The sequence below is a fragment of the Schistocerca piceifrons genome, chromosome 8 (genome assembly GCF_021461385.2).
Source record: "Schistocerca piceifrons isolate TAMUIC-IGC-003096 chromosome 8, iqSchPice1.1, whole genome shotgun sequence".
NCBI classification, from domain to species: Eukaryota; Metazoa; Arthropoda; class Insecta; order Orthoptera; family Acrididae; genus Schistocerca; species Schistocerca piceifrons.
Genome location: NC_060145.1, coordinates 429,130,281 through 429,148,361, shown reverse-complemented (window position 1 = coordinate 429,148,361; position 18,081 = coordinate 429,130,281). Strand labels below are relative to the sequence as shown.

The 18,081-nt window shown below is 43.0% G+C and overlaps 1 protein-coding gene across 1 annotated transcript in view; it reads right to left on the bottom strand.

The window, feature by feature from the left end:
• LOC124711225 (serine/threonine-protein kinase Tao) overlaps window positions 1–18,081 on the bottom strand; it is a gene marked incomplete at its 5' end in the record, with an annotated part of 153,862 nt that overhangs the window by 108,609 nt on the left and 27,172 nt on the right. Inside the window, 1 exon segment of the mRNA XM_047241184.1 lies at window positions 10,518–10,680. Within this exon segment, the coding sequence (XP_047097140.1) occupies window positions 10,518–10,680 (163 nt within the window).

Sequence of the window (18,081 nt, the reverse complement as noted above, 5' to 3'; positions counted from 1 at the left end):
CTCATTTCTACTACTTCTCATTACCTTCGTCTTTCTCCGATTTACTCTCAAACCATACTGTGTACTCATTAGACTGTTCATTCCGTTCAGCAGATCATTTAATTCTTCTTCACTTTCACTCAGGATAGCAATGTCATCAGCGAATCGTATCATTGATATCCTTTTACCTTGTATTTTAATTCCACTCCTGAACCTTTCTTTTATTTCCATCATTGCTTCCTCGATGTACAGATTGAAGAGTAGGGGCGAAAGGCTACAGCCTTGTCTTACACCCTTCTTAATAGTCCACTCTTATTATTCCCTCTTGGTTGTTGTACATATTGTATATGACCCGTCTCTCCCTATAGCTTACCCCTACTTTTTTCAGAATCTCTAACAGCTTGCACCATTTTATATTGTCGAACGCTTTTTACAGGTCGACAAATCCTATGAAAGTGTCTTGATTTTTCTTTAGCCTTGCTTCCATTATTAGCCATAACGTCAGAATTGCCTCTCTCGTCCCTTTACTTTTCCTAAAGCCAAACTGATCGTCACCTAGCGCATTCTCAATTTTCTTTTCCATTCTTCTGTATATTATTCTTGTAAGCAGCTTCGATGCATGAGCTGTTAAGCTGATTGTGCGATAATTCTCGCACTTGTCAGCTCTTGCCGTCTTCGGAATTGTGTGGATGATGCTTTTCCGAAAGTCAGATGGTATGTCGCTAGACTCATATAGTCTACACACCAACGTGAATAGTCTTTTTGTTGCCACTTCCCCCAATGATTTTAGAAATTCTGATGGAATGTTACCTATTCCTTCTGCCTTATTTGACCGTAAGTCCTCCAAAGCTCTTAAATTCCGATTCTAATACTGGATCCCCTATCTCTTCTAAATCGACTTCTGTTTCTTCTTCTATCACATCAGACAAATCTTCACCCTCATAGAGGCTTTCAATGTATTCTTTCCACCTATCTGCTCTCTCCTCTGCATTTAACAGTGGAATTCCCGTTGCACTCTTAATGTTACCACCGTTGCTTTTAATGTCACCAAAGGTTGTTTTGACTTTCCTGTATGCTGAGTCTGTCCTTCCGACAATCATATCTTTTTCGATGTCTTCACATTTTTCCTGCAGCCACTTCGTCTTAGCTTCCCTGCACTTCCTATTTATTTCATTCCTCAGCGACTTGTGTTTCTGTATTCCTGATTTTCCCGGAACATGTTTGTGCTTTCTCCTTTCATCAATCAACTGAAGTATTTCTTCTGTTCCCCATGTTTTCTTCGCAGCTACCTTCTTTGTACCTATGCTTTCCTTCCCAACTTCTGTGATGGCCCTTTTTTAGAGATGTCCATTCCTCTTCAACTGTACTGCCTACTGTGCTATTCCTTATTGCTGTATCTACAGCGTTAGAGAACTTCAAATGTTTCTCGTCATTCCTTAGTACTTCCGTATCCCACTTCTTTGCATATTGATTCTTCCTGACTAACGTCTTGAACTTCAGCCTACTCTTCATCACTACTATATTGTGATCTGAGTCTATATCTGCTCCTGGGTACGCCTTACAATCCAGTATCTGATTTCGGAATCTCTGTCTGACCATGATGTAATCTAACTGAAATCTTCCCGTATCTCCCGGCCTTTTCCAAGTATACCTCCTCCTCTTGTGATTCTTGAACAGGGTATTCGCTATTACTAGCTGAAAATTGTTACAGAACTCAATTAGTCTTTCTCCTCTTTCATTCCTTGTCCCAAGCCCATATTCTCCTGTAACCTTTTCTTCTACTCCTTCCCCTACAACTGCATTCCAGTCGCCCATGACTATTAGATTTTCGTCCCCCTTTACATACTGCATTACCCTTTCAATATCCTCATACACTTTCTCTATCTGTTCATCTTCAGCTTGCGACGTCGGCATGTATACCTGAACTATCGTTGTCGGTGTTGGTCTGCTGTCGATTCTGATTAGAACAACCCGGTCACTGAACTGTTCACAGTGTGTGCATAGTACTTTGAATGTATGTCCGCCAACAGGTACCATAGTCTTTCTCCAAATCAAAGAAACCGGCCACTGTTTGTCGCTTCTGCAGAAAATTATTCATGATGAACGTCGACAGGGTGATGAGATGATCAACCGCTGAGCGGCGCTTTTGGAACCCACACTGGACATTAGTGAGAAGATGGTGTGACTCCAGCCACCACACTAATCGACCATGTATCATGCGTTCCATCACCTTACAAACGCTGCTGGTAAGGGAAATTTGATGATAGCTGGAAGGAAGAGACTTATCTTTACCAGGCTTAGGTAGGGGAACAGTAGCTTCACGCCAAAGCATGGGAAATACACCGTCAATCCAAATATGGTTGTAGGTATCAAGGAGAAAGCATTTTCCCGCAGGAAGGAGATTCTGCAGCATGAGGACGTGGATTGTATCGGGTCCAGGAGCAGAAGACCTAGATCAGGAGAGAGCATGCTCGAGCCCCCTCATAGTAAAAGGAATATTGTAGCATTCTCGATTCAAAAACAGGAAAGAGATTGCACGAGCCTCCTCCGCCTGTTTCTGAGGAAGGAAGGCAGGCAGGATGGTAGTGGGTGGAGCTTGAAACCACCCCAAAGTACCAGCCCAAAGCGTTGAAAATATTGACAGGGTCAATTATGACGTTTCCCGCCACAGTCAGACCAGGAATCGGGGAGTGGGCAGTAGTCCCAGAAAGGCGGCGCAGGCCACCCCAAATGAGAGGGGGCAGAATAAATCTGTTGAACGAGCTGGTGAAGGAAACCCAGCATGCTTTCTTGCTTTCCTTAACAGTGTGACGGCACTGCACACATAGCTGCCTGTAGCGGATGCAGTTCGTTAACATAGGATGAGGGTGAAAGCCACGAAGCGCACATTGTCGGTCATGATTCACATTGCCACACTCCACAGTCCACCAAGGGACTGGGACCCGACAGGTAGAAGTAGTAGTACGAGGATTAGACGATTTGTTTGGCAGCTGAGAGAATAACGTCCACAAGGTGCTCGACATGATCATCACAGCAGGGAAACGGTCGTTCGTCAAACACTGCCAAGGAGGAATATAACCTCCAGTCAGCAAGAGAGGATTTCCAATAAGCAGGCCGCTGTGATGGGGGTATGATTGTACAGGCGAGTCACACAAGGGAAGTGGTCACTCAAGTAAGTATCGAAAAGAGCACACCACTCTGGGACATCGAGCGAGCTGGGCAGAGCAGATCGAGAGGTCTAAGTGGGAATAAGTGTGCATGGAATCAGAGAGAAACTTGGCTTTGCCAGTGTTAAGGCACACAAGATTAAGATGATTAAGAAGATCTGCCAAAAGAGAACCTCTCAGGCAGGTGACAGGCGACCCCAAAGAGGATGATGGGCATTGGTGTCACCGAGAAACAGAAAGGGTTGAGGAAGCTGAACAACAAGCTGCATCACGTCCGCCCTAGTGACAGCAGAAGACGAAGGGATATAAATGGTGCAGAGGGGAAAGGTAAATTCAAACAGGAAAACACGGGCAGCTACTGTTTACAGGTGAGTGTGCAAGGGGATAGGACGATGACAAACATCATTTCGTAGAAGCAGCATGACCCCACCATGAGCAGGGATCCCTGCCGTAAGGGGAAGGTCCATCCGTAGCGAAGTAAAATGGGAAAGAGCAAAATGATCTTTATGAGGTAGCTTGGTTTCTTGGTGACAGACTACAAGCAGACATTGCTATCATTGGAGCAGTTGGAGGTTGCCCTGTTAGACCGAAGGCCACAGATGGCTCTGAGCACTATGGGACTCAACTGCTGTGGTCATCAGTCCCCTAGAACTTAAAACTACTTAAACCTAACTAACCTAAGGACAACACACACATCCATGCCCGAGGCAGGATTCGAACCTGCGACCGTAGCAGTCGCACGGTTCCGGACTGCGCGCCTAGAACCGCGAGACCACCGCGGCCAGGCCACAGATAATCCATTGTAAAAGGGCCATACAATTTACGAACACCAGAGAATGAAGAAGAAACACTCACCTCGACAGCCACTTAGGGTGAGCCATCGAGGGAGGACAGCCACTGGAATCCACAGGTGAAGGATCTTCGTCCAGCAACTCAGTGGGACCAATGGAGCTTCCCCGGTGTCTGTCAGTTGAAAAGGACCGAGTCGGAGAGGGGGAAGACTGTTTGCCTTTGGATGACTGTTTTGGCTTTTGGCATAAGAGCCAGATGGCTGCGAACTCTAGGTACGCAAGAAATCTTCCCGGGAATATTCCTTTTTGAACTGATGGTTCGTTAGCTGTGTTGCAACCGTCTTCGCTGGTGAGGGCGAAGAACACGGTACTGTAGCTTCCATAGAAAGGGACAGTCGGTTAACGGCTCGTCAACAGTTTCCGGGCAACAGGAAAAGGTAACTTCTCCTTCCCCTTACCTCCTGAACAGATCGCTCATCTTGATAGATGGGACAAGAACGAGAAGAAGCAGCATGGTCTCCCGGACAATTAACACAGTGGGGGGCAAGGAGGAGGACAGGTGCCCCCATGTGCATCCCTGCTACAAGTGACACATTTGGCTGCGTTTTTACATGACGTGCTGGTATGATTGAACTGGTGGCATTTATAACACCGCAATGGATTGGGAACGTAAGGGCGCACAGAGATGACTTCATAGCCTGCCTTTACCTTGGTAGGAAGCGTTAACCGATCAAAAGTCAGGAACAATGTGCAAGCGGGCACCACATCGGCAGCTTCCTTTTTCGTAACTCGATGAACAGCAGTAATGCTCTGATCCGATAGATAATTGTCCTCCGTCAAACCATCCAACAGCTGGGTGTAGATAACACTGTGGGATGAGTTAAGTGTCCTGTGAGCCTCCACTTTTATTCGTGGAGGATTTGGGCCTTGAGTAGTTTCTGGGCCTGGAGAGCACTATCAACTTCCAAAAGCAGAGTACCACTGTGGAGACGAGAGCACGGCTTTACAGGACCGGCGATGCCATCCACACCTTTCTCTATGACAAAGGGGTTAACACATAGCAAAAGTCTGGTTTTCATCTAAAGGTGAGACCACTAGATATTGAGGTGCAACAGGAAGAGACATTGAGGCAGGAGCCTCATTCCACTTTTGTTTATTGGAAACACTCTGAGAAAGAGAAGGGAAGTCAGTCATTGGGCAGAAGTTCCCTATGATTGCCAGCGTCTCCAATGGCGCACTCCTTCCAGCCAGGGGCTCTCCAAATGGGAGCCCCCCGCCTTAGGTGATTGTCCTCACCTTAGATCACACCTCCTGAACAACAGACGGAGGGACCAATCAGCAGAGGAGGAAGGTAACAGCGCAGGCAATCACCCCTGCCTGGGCCTGGCCTGTACCAGGGGGTATGTGCGGGCCCTACATGCCAACCCAGGGATGGGAATTACCTGTTACCCAGTCTCCTGCAACGTGGCAAACGCATGGGTGGCCATCAGACACACACAGGGAGGAGAAGAAAAGATAAGAAGGAAAGGAGGAAAGAAAGAATGGCTCCAAACACCGCAGTGGAGGAAAGAGAGAGCAGAACAAGGAAAGAGCGGAAAAGGGACAGAGGAAAAAGCAGCGCAGGGAACGGGCAGCGCAGGGAACGAGCGATACAGGAAAAGGGCAGTGCAGGGAAAGAGCGATACAGGAACAGTATAGGGAAAGAGCAGTGCAAGAGAGAAGAGTCCTACAAGTAAACCAACACAAATGAGCTTCAAGAGCCCATGGAGGCACGAGACATCTCCCAAGGAGAGGGGGAAAAGGACAGAAGAAGAGGAGACAAGCACTACTGAAAGAGAAGCGGTGCTGCGAGGGCTGGCGACCCATGGTTGCCAAGCATGTACTCACCAAAGTGCAATTAGCCCCATGGGGGGTGTCGCATTTACAGAAAAATCAATATAAAATATTATATGTACATAACTAATAACCATAAAATTGACCTGTTTAGTTACAGACAGGCACAACGAAAAGACTGTTACACATGTAGCTATTGGCCAAAGCCTTCCTCAGGAAAGAAAACCTACACACATTCATGCAAGCAAGTGCACTTCACACACATTTGGCTGCCACCATAAGCAGCTCTGACCATGTGTAACAAGTCTTTTCATTGCACCTGTCTGCAACTCAATGGGTTGTCTTTACAGTGAACACCAATCTATCCTATTCCTTATGTTGTCGTCGTTATTCCAACCTGGAGTTTCAATTGTTTAATATGTGCATAGTGCAACTCTAATAGGGTATGTAAAACAATCATGTACAGAAATTTCTGGTTGAGAATAACGAATTATTTAGGAATAAAGGAGATGGCTCACCTAGTAGCAAAAGTGCTGTATCATCGACAAATACACACACTAAAGGTAACACAACACCCACACACCCCCACACCCCCACACCCCCACACACCCACACCCCCACACACCCACACCCCCACACACCCACACACCCACACCCCCACACACCCACACCCCCACCCCCACACCCACACACCCACACCCCCACACCCACACACCCACACCCCCACACCCACACACCCACACCCCCACCCCCACCCCCACACCCCCACACCCGCGCGCACGCACGCACGCACGCACGCACGCACGCACGCACAGGCGCCCGCGCGCACCAAGTTGTATTTAGTGGGTTTGGGAGGGGGGCAGTGAGTTACATTAGATTTAGGCCAGAGAGGTTACGGGACAAAGGATGTGCTGTAAGGATAATTGCCATCTGCACAGCTCAGATAAGCTGATGGTAGTGGGGAGGGTTCAGACGACACGGTCTACAAAGCTGCTACTGAAATCTCGTATGTTGTGCTCTATTGCATGTTGTGCCCTGGGTGGTCCACCTTCTTTTCAGTAACAGTCCGATGGTTGCTGTTCATTCTGGCTGACAGCTGGTTGGTTGTCATACCAATGTAAAATGCTGTGCAGTTGTTGATATCAGAGCTGGTATATAGCACTGCTGCTTTCACAGGTGGCCCAGCCTCTAATGAGGTAAGATAAGCCTGTGAAGGGACTGGAATAGGAGGTGTAGGGTGGATGGATAAGGCAGGTCTTGTATCTGGATCTTCCACAAGGGTATGATCCCTGTGGCAGGGGACTGGAGGTGGGAGCGGCATAGGGATGGACTAGCATGTTGTGGAGGTTGGGTAGGTGGTGCAACATCACTTTAGGAGGGGAGGATGTCCCTCACTTTAGGCCATGATGATAGATAATCAAAGCCCTGATGAAGGACGTGGTTCAGTTGTTCCAGTCCAGCCAGATGGTACTGGGTGACAAGGAGGGACACTTCTTTGTGGGTGGTTCTTGGGTTGGATGTGAGGATCAGGTGTATGTGAGGATATGGCACAAGGGATCTGTTTGTGTACTAGATCTTGGGGGTATTGCATGTCTGTGAAGGCCTTTCCAGGGCCTTCAGCATACGGGCGAGGGAGTTATCAGTGCAGATGTGTCTGCCAAGGGTGGCCGAGCTGTATGAGAGAGATTTTTTGGGGTGGAAAGGGTGGCAGCTGTCGAAGTGCAGGTACTGTTGGTGATTGGTTGGTCTGATGTGGACTGAGGTGTGGATGGAGCCATCTGAGAGGAGGAGATCGACATCTAGGAAGGTGGCACGATGGGTAGAGGAGGACCAGGTGAAGTGGATGGGAGTGAAGGTGTTGAGATTGTGGAGGAATGAGGATAAGGTGTCCTGGCCTTGGGACCAGATTATAAAGATGTCATCAATAAACCTGAACCAGACTAGGGGTTTGGAGAGGCTAGGAATGTTTCCTCTAGGTGGCCCGTGAAGAGGTTGGCATAGGAGGGTGCATTGTGGGTGCCCATGGCTGTGCCACAAATTTGTTTGTATCCTTCCCTTCAAGGGTGAAGCAGTTAAGGGTTAGGATGTAGTCGGTTAGGAACGAGGAATGAAGTGGTGGGTGTAGAATCTGCAGGGCATTGGGAGAGGTAGTGTTCAAGCACGGCAAGGCCATGGACATGCGGGTTGCTGGTGTATAAGGAGGTTGCATCTACAGTGACCCAGGAGGTAAGAGTGTGGAGATGATGGAGAGCCAGTGCAGGAAGTGATTGGTATCTTTAATGTGGGAGGCTATGTTTTCTACAATTGGTTGTAGGTGTTGGTCAACATGGGTCACATTTCTTTTGGTGAGGGCACTGTAACCAGCCCACGTTTGTGTATTTTGGGGAGCATGGAGAAGGTGGGTATGCAGGCTGTTGCTGGGATGTGCAGGCAATGGATTCAGGGGAGAGGTTCTGCGAAGAGCCTAAGGATTTCAGCAGGGATTGGAGGTTATGTTGGAGAGATGGGATCTCTTTGGCAGAGATTATAAGTGGAGGTGTCAGACAGCTGGCAGATGCCCTCTGCCAGGTAGTCACTACAATTCATCCCAACAGCGGTGGAACCTTTATCTGCCAGGAGGATGATTAGGTCACGATCCGCTGAAAGGTGGTTGTTCTTAGTGAGGGACTTGGGAAGGACAGTGAGATCAGGTTGGAAGTTAGCAATTTCTGGAAGGTGACTAGGTGATGGTTACGCGGCAGTGTGGGAGGGTCATAGTTGGATGGTGGTATAACTGGGACAGGCAGCATTTGACGTTAAGATTGGACTGGTTTCGGTTGGAGGGGTTGGTGGCAAAGAAGTGCTTCTACGGTAAAGAGTGGGAGAATGACAGTAGGTCTTTCACAAGCCCAGCCTGTTTAAATCTGGGAGTAGGGCTGAATATGAGGCCTTTAGACAGGACTGAAACTTTTGTGGAGCTGAGGATTCTGGCAGAGAGGTTAACAAAAGTCTTCTGGGATTGTTTTGGTTCTGGATTTCAGGGAATGCTGGTAGGGGTTTTTGGAGGATGTGGAAGGTTGAGAAGGTCAGCTAGGCACGGTCTGGCTGCTATGAGGGGTTGACGAGGAGGAGCATTGGGAGTAGGGTTGGGGTTGGATAGTGGTGCCGCAAGGTGGGAGTAGGATTTCAGCAGGCTGGATAACTTGTGTAGTTGGTGTACGGAACGCTCTACTAGGTGCTGGAGTGTCAGGATTTCAATTTCAGTGATAAAGTGTAGGTAGTGGGAATTGCACAGTAGCAGTAATTTGCGGAGGGAGTGGAGGTGGTTTGTGATGCCTGTGCTGTGGAAACGTGTTTATGTAGAACAAGGTTTGTGAGGGAGAGTGACTAGTGGAATGTGAAAAGGTGAAGGTCATTGTGGAAGGAGGTGTGGGATCCAGAAATGGGATTTTTATGGATGGTGAGTGGGGAGATGCCATTGCTTAGGCAGCATTTAAGGAACAGGATACGGACATGGTTTTGGCTAGGGATAGGGAAACTTTTCTGAACTGTTGCAGATAAATAGAGCAGGGGTCCATTGTGTTGGGGAGGAGGGGAGGGGGGGGGGGTGTTTGCACTGGGGAAGGAAGTTTGTGATGAAAGTGGCGGGTAAAGGTTGCAGGAAGTGTTGAATAATGTTGTGATGGGTGTCAGGAGTGAAAGGAATTGTGTTGGTGGCAGGGGGTAGTACTGTGACTGAGATATACCTGATCGCGAGAGATATCGTTACGCGCACGAAATACATTTGATTGTTTGGGATTTATCGTCACGTGTAAGAGATAAAAAGGACACAGAGACAGGCAGAACAGGAGCGATATGTGAGGGAGGGGATGATTTTGTGATACTAGAATTGTGTTATGCTGTTATTGGGAGTCGTATGGCTCATGGAGATGCATGTGCAGCTATTGTAACAGACAGGGCCCCAACTACAGGGTGTAACAAGTCGTGTGTAATAGCATATGGAATATAGAAATTCTAGGATGGAAAATAATTTCGAAATAGTTATAATCATCAAACAGAGGTGGCTCTAAGCACCACATACACAACTTTTTTCTTGACAGTTCTGAGCACTACTCCCCCAGTACACTGCACCACATCTCTCCGCCCTGGAAGAAAAATTATGCCTGAAAACCCAAAATAGTGTTCTGTACTACCTAACAGACAGACGTAGCCATTTAACATTAGTCTGAAGAAAGCTAGACACATACAGGATACTAACAAGTGTACCCAGAGCCATTTGTTGAGAAATACCGTCTATTACGTTATTCCCCATGAAACTAACAGAGGGTGTCATTTGCCTCCCCTCACACCCCCCACCACGTATCTCAGATTCTCAATTTAATCTTAGATGTATAACATCTCTAAAGTAACAGAAAAAAGAGGTAACTACACATTTGTCAGCTTCCGTGCCAACAATGATCGCTATTTATAGAATTTAACAACATTTGGTTTTCTTGCTTTGAAGCAAAATTAATGCTATAAAAACATAACTGAATTGAGAAATGAAAATAATGATGTTAAACATTGATGATATTCACAATTTCACATACCACTGTTTTGTTACATATAAAGCAAACATTTCATAAAAACTAAGGTTAAAATGAATACTGTATGGATTCTTATACAATAAGCTTCACAGAGCATCATATGTGCTGTGACAACATGAAGAAAGTCGAGATGGATGTAAGTTACCTCAATTTTTTTAGAAAGAGAAAGAAACATTGCTTACCATCAGCATCTCCTAGATTACTCTCTGTTTCAAATGCATCAATCATGAGGATTTTCTTCATTTTTCTGTAATTCAGATGATCCAGTTCACGGACTGCTGCTTTTGTTCGTTGAATAAGGTCAATAAGAATATGCGGTGATCGTTGCCTTGTAACGAACTGGTGCTGGAGGAGGCAAAAAGTGTTATGCAGTCAAGCATGAAATGATAATCTTCCAAGTAACGATTTGAAGGAAATTCAAACATTCATTTTGAAGTAAATATATGATATTTGCACACAATTTCTTAATGCAACAAGAGATTTTAAATTAATGCGCATAACAGGAACATTATGTACAGGATTCTATCGACAATTCTATGGGATGGTGGAATTAGCTGCTGCTGTTGTTGGTGGTGGTGGGGGAGGGTGGTGGAGGATGAAACAATTTCAGATGTCAAATAATTAACATAACCAACAGTTGTTTAATATACACTGAATGTCAGTAAGATTATTTATTTCCTCACTTGCCATGGCCGTATTGTCTCAATTGTTACAGGGTTTCACTTAAGTATATACAAAAGAAAGTTAAAAATTTGTGACTGTACAGCAAGGTTTCTAATTGAAAGACAACCATTATACAGTACTTTCAGTGCTAACTTTTTTTACTTTAACCCCAAAACACTAAAGGGTGGGAGCATTACATTATTACAAAACCCTCAAATTTTACTACTCCATATTTTATTAAACACATAATGTATAGTTTATGCACCAGTTAATTACAATTATAAGGTCTCAAATAGTACATCACACAAAAAATAAATACAAAATGTCCCATTTTAACCCCTCTACTCACAACAACAGATTGGCAGGAACCTTGAATAGGTACCAACAGCAGTTGTACATTTTAGGAAGCTCAGGTATGATACAACAACTTTCTCCTAGAAAACTAGCTTCCACCTAACACACTGGAAAAAAATAAAAGTTCATTTATTTACACCATATTTGGATAATTTTATAATGGTTTATATTTTTTTCAATACTCCTACTTGGCTGTATGCTAATCATGTATCACCCTATTTTGTTATAGGTGTCCTTAGCTAGCTGACAAGGGATTTCAATTTTCCTCACACACTCCTCAATCACAAAGTTCTATATCTTTCCTGTACTTTTTTCCTTCTTCAAGGTTCTTTAAGACCTTTCCTCTCTTGACTTTCCCTTTCCACACTCCAAAGAATGTGGGTTACTTCTGATGATGGTCATATAATCTACCTCACTGCATGAAATTAAGAGTCCTGCCTCTTTCTTATCTATGTAACTTGGTGCAGCTAAGTTCTTTCTTTTTGCTGCTTCAAAGTAACTGACAATATTTTGTATGCCAGAGATTCTATCCATATACCAGTTTATTCTCTTCCAATATGGAAGCTCCTATCTGGAACTGCATTTTTCCATTTGCTCCTTAGCTTGCGCAGCAGAGAAAGGTAGTGCCCAGTTTCCTGTCTCTTATCATTTTTATCGCACAGTAAACTTGAGATCTCGTCTATAAACTTAACCTTTGATTTGGCATATTAAGTGTCCATTAGATGAACTTTCCTTTTGCTTCTCTATCCAGTATGAGCTCTTTCAGGAGCACAAAAATTCACACTATTTGTAGTGTCTTAGGCTTTCTTACAGTCTACAAATTGTTACGAACTTCCTGTACTCCAGCATTATATACTTTTAAATGCTCTTAAAGTCAAAGATTGGTTCAACTCATAATGTACCTTCCCGGAACCCTGCTTGCTTCTCACCAGTACAGGATCGAATCTTCCTTCCATAGTTTGCAGTGCCTTGCAAAATATTTTATATAATACTGAAAGTAGATAAATTCGTCTATAAATGTTAACACTTTTAAACAATGGAACTACAGGTAAGAACATCAACAATGTATGAAAAGCCAGATTGCCATTTACCGTAAAGATGCCATGTAAAGTTGCAAATAGGCACAATTAGAAGCCACTTACATAAAGCTTCCTGCCACAGCCTTCATCAGCAAATGTGAAACATACACCATTCATACACAGAAGTAAGCACAACTCGTACACCCATGACCACCAACTCCAGCATCTCGGCCCAAGATGTGTTTCTCTTTTCGCTAATGAAGGTTGTGGTAAAAAATTATATATAAATGTCTTAATTGTGCCTGCCAGCAACTTAATGTGTCTTCTTTATGATTAAGTAGCAATCTGTTCTTTCCTACCTTACTCTCAACAATTTTCTTGTTCCTCTCTTGTGAAGTGGATATATGAGAGGCATTAGCCAGTCTTCAGGGATTCTCTTCCTCTCTCAAATAAAAGGGTCAGACAAAATTTCTGTATTTCTCATTCTGAGGAATACTGCTACTATGCCACCTTCAACTGTTGCTTTATTATTTTTCAGTTATTGAATAATTATGTTCGCTTCACATCCGTTGGAGGGTCAAGAGTCAGATTTTGTTCATCTTCATATCACCCATAGATAGTGTTTGCCATGTACATTCACTATTCAGTAACCTTTTAAAGGATCTGACAAGGATTTTACACTTCTCCTTGTTGTTCGCTCCCAACTGCGCTTCGTTATCCTCAGAGCATAGATCAGAAGACTCCTACTCTTTTGAATGTGTTGAAGGTCTGATGGAAACTTCACCACAGATACTTTTCTGAAATCTGACATTTTCTTCAATCAGTACACTTCATATTGCTAGTTAAAGAATGGAAAATCCAGGATGGAATGTAAGAATATTTTGAAAAGGATAGATGCTACTCACCATATAGCAGATATGCTGAGTTGCAGATAGGCACAACAAAAAGGCTGTCGCAAAGTGAGCTTTTGGCCAATAAGGCCTTTGTTGAAAAAACACACACACACACACACACACACACACACACACACACACACGACCACAGTATCTGGCAGGTGAAGCAAGTCTGGTGATGTGGTGACAGTGAATGGCTACATACGATTAAGACAGCGGAAAATTATTGGTACGAAATGCTTCGGAACATGATAGAAGTCATTAAATATTTGGCAATAAGAGGACTTGCATTTCGTGGTGACAACAAAATTTGAGTTGTCAAAGAATGGCAACTATCTAGGTTCCTGTTAACCCATCTTTAAAAGAAGCACAGCTCTAAAAGTCATGGTACTTGATCATATTTGTCCTAGATTATTTGTGAAGAATTCACTGGCATTACAGAAAACAAGGTGTTGAGTAAAACAGTTGGCAAAATTCAAACAGCCAAGTACTTCAGACTAGTTATCGATTCAATGGCTGACACAGTACATGGAGATCAGCTAGCTGTTTTCGTAAGGTATCATTTTGAGAGATGGGTTTATGAAAGATATTTATGTTTTGTTCCCATACACAGATATCTGGGAAAAGGTCTTAGGACAGGTATCCTAGATCTCTTTGGAAAATACAATATTAGGACAGATAATTGTCTTTTGCAATCATAGGGCAATTTTAATACCATGAGTGGGAAAGATTCAGGTTTAGCTGAAAAGATAAAGGTATTGAATTCATTAGCATTTTATGTGCCCTTATTAAATTTCCTAGCCCAAAACAGTGCATGGGAATCATCAAAATTAATTATTTTCCCCCTTCAAGTATTGCAATGATTGACTTTTTTGCAGTTTCTACTGATTGTTGCCACACTCTTGTGAAGAATAATGGGAAACTTAATACACTGTCTGACACTTTATGGTCACTTTATAAGGAAGCAATGTTAGCTGTTCAATAGAATCGTCACAACATTTGTGTGTCACTTGAAGAAATTGTCAAAAACAAAGAAGAAAAGGCAAAAATAAGAATTTCTTGGGAAAAAGCTAAAAAATTGGCAACAGCTATACTGGTTGTTTTCTGACATGATGTGTTGTATCAAATCGACAAAAACAACGAACAATTGCAAACTTAGTGAGTGTCATGGGTTGCAAGCACTGATTTGGTTTTTCAACTGAGTTAGGGAAAAATATGATGAATACAAAAACGACTTTAGGTATCAAGCACTTAGCGATGAAAGTAACGCAAAATAAAAAGAAGATTCCCTGATGGAGAAAAATCAGAAAAATTGAGTAGACAGAAAATTTCGCGTGTATATACAACACAATTGTTGATAAACTACAAGAAGAATTAAAAAAGCTAGAGGGAAAGTACTGCAAAATAGTTGAGCTTTTTTGAAATTTACCAACAATAAACTGAAGTAAGAAGCTAAAGAGCTCTTAACGGAAACGTCAAAACTTTGTGAAATACTGAGATGATCTCAATGAAAAAAGTTTTCAGTCCACATTTTAGTGGTTTGGCTGTATGTTTCCCACGTTCTCCTCCACCAATTTCCTAGTTGGACCTACAGTTACCAGACTGTTTTAAAGGTGCTTTTCTGCTGTTAGAAGTCATTTTGTTTCCACAATAATACTGTTCTATGTATTGGTGGTTTATCTTTTGAGTTCATGCTATATTTGAGCCCCTTCATAATAACTGCTTCTCAGCCTCTGTTAATGGCGGGCCTGTACGGTTAATCAATCATAATGGAATATATATCAGCAATGAGTTGTTTCTAATCTTTAGATTAATATGTTATGGGTTACATTATTTAAATTGGAAATTTGATTAAATTTTATATGTTGGGTGGTCTTGTGTAGTCTGAGATGGATCTTCATAAAATGGTTGTAGAACTTTAAACTAGTATAACTTAGCCAAACTCACCACCAACATTTTAACTGATATGTGTACCAATACAGCACAAAGAAAAAAGACAACAGGACACATGGTAACAGTTAACAAAGTGTTGTCAACTGTTACCATTTAAAAACAATCATAAAACATGAGTGGGAAATTGAGCATATAAATATCCGTAATAGGCCCTATTAGACTACATAGAATAAAGATAACGAGTTCCATCACAGACTGTAAAAATCTTGTCTGGAACAAACAAATATTAAAATCTTTTGTAACTTGTATGCCAAAAAGATGTTTTTAACATGGGAATAGAAAGCTAGCGCTAAATGATATGCTATAGTAACAGATTTAAAATTATGTTGTTGCATATCTACAAAGAACTGGAGGAAGCTTCAAGGATAAGAGAAGCAAAATACAGGGTGCAGCAGCGTTCAAAGCGTAATTTGACTTGTGTAGTACAATGACGTACTGCAGGAATGCATACCAGCTAGTGCTGCATTCGTGTACTAATGCACTGTCGTTTCGAGTGTGACAGTGATATGGAGTGGTGGAGTTCACAGCATTGTGCCTTTGCTGTTGAAAGTTATTTCAAGAATAACGGCCGTTATTGCTACACAGCAACTATATAGGCAACATTTCAACTTGGGACGTCATGGGAAAGTTCCAGATGGACGGACCATTGTGAAGTGGGTACATGAATTTTGAACAACAGGTTCTGTTTGCAATGGCAAACCGGGAACAAGTGAAAGAACTGTGCGGACACCAGAAGCTGTGGAAAACGTTCGTGCTGCACTATTGTGTAGCCCAAAAAGCTCTGCTCGTCGTCATGCACAAACTGTGCATATGTCTGATCACTCATACAGGAGAATATTTCACGAAGACCTCCATTTTCACCCATATAAGTTGCAGATTGTTCAAGATATTAGGCCTCATAATTGGGTTTCATGAGAAACATTCTGCTTAACCATGCATGGTCTCCTTCACCAAAATTCGCAAATGCTGCACACCATCCTGATGTCAGATGAAGCTCATTTCGAGTTATGTGGTTCAGAGAATAAACAGAATATGCGTTATTGGAGTGAAGTAAACCCGCATGAACTGCACATCAAGTCCTTGCACAGTTCTCGTCTCTCAGTGTGGTGTGGAGTTGCTTCCTTTGGGATTATTGGCCCTTACTTCTTTGAGGATGACAGCAGTGTGGCTGTAACTGTCAACAGTGAACACTACATAAAGCTACTGCAAGACTTCGTTCTTCCCCAATTAGGCACGGTCGATGTGGAACAATTATGGTTTCAACAAGATGGAGCGACTTCGCATACAGCCAGAATTTGCATGGATTTGTTGCGAAACACATTTCCCAGTAGAGTAATTTCCTGTTTTGGTGATATTTCCTGGCCACTCACCTGACCTGTCATGTGCAGACTTTCCTTTGAGGCTACCTGAAGCAAGAAGTGTTCCGAACACATTGTGCCACCGTTCCATTCTATGTCCCAGGGAATATGTTACGCCGAGTTATGGAAAGCTTCCAATGCCACTTAGATGAATGTGTTGTGCAGAGGGTTATCATTTGACAGGAGTCATAGTCAAAACGTAATCCACGCAATAGACAATGACTTACACATTAGTAAATGGCATACCTTTAATTTATTTACTACCTCTTATGTCAATAAATAGTTACAGTTACTGCCTGATTGTGTGTTTTTAATATGAATGCTGCTGCACCTTGTACATACATATGTTTTAAAACGGTAACATACACTGATCTGAGAAGATGTAAGGTGCAAGTTTGCAGTGACATTGAGATCATTTCAGGTCGTGGTGGCGTGATGACAGAAACCAGCAAAGCCCTTTTAACCATATAACCAGCTGCCTTAGGCAATTATGGAAAACTTGCAGAAACATGAGGATTTGAACTGCTACCCTCCCAAATAAAAGACCAATATCTTACAACTAGTCCATGTTACTCAGTGCCAACCTTAGATAGTAAGAAGACAACCATTATCAAGTTAGCAAATAAGGTATGGCAGAAGATATACAAAATAATGATCATTATCATTGTTTACATTTTTTGTTCATGACAATTGCTTCTAGTAATAATGCCTTTATTCTTTTTAAATTTATCATAACCATTCCCACAACTGAATTTCCTTCCTATCATATGAGACTGATTGTTTTCCTTGACATACAGCATGAGTTTTGAAATGAGCCGCAAGTTTTCACATTCTGTTAGTCACACCTTTTCCAATACCACACCTAGCAAACCCATGTTGCAAAGTTGACAACAACCACGTAATTGCACCACCAACCTGCAGCCTCCTACAGGACGTGCCCTTATCAGTTCGCATGGCAAGCACTGCTGCCAAAACCAACTTATGGACGCCAAGCCTGGCTAGTTGTCTAATTGTGGTCTGTTATTGTTATATTTATGAATTTTGTCTTGTTCATGGATTTGTACTGTTTACGATTTGGACTTGTCACTGGAAACTGAGTTAAGTAAACAAAATTTGTCACTCTACTTTTGACTCTCGTTCTTTTGCTCTCTGTCATAGTAACTATCAAATGGTGGCATCACCGCAGGACATCCAAACATCTGTCAATGAAGAAAAACTCCATTTGTTTGCTTCTGGGTCTTACTTCTCATCAATATAGAACATTGGCTACACTGTTTTATTGCTTTTCTTGCTGCCTGCCAAGAACACTGGTTCTGCTGTATTTGGTTTCCACATTTCACCAAGTGCACTTATTGTATATGCCTTTCTTGCACAATTGTGGACATTTGTCATGCTTGTCCACCACACAGCTTCTGTGTATTACTGAAACATTATTATGTTTGTTTCAGAACATTTGTCTTGCAACTGATAAGTGTTTCTTGCACTATTATGGAGGCACTGACAAGA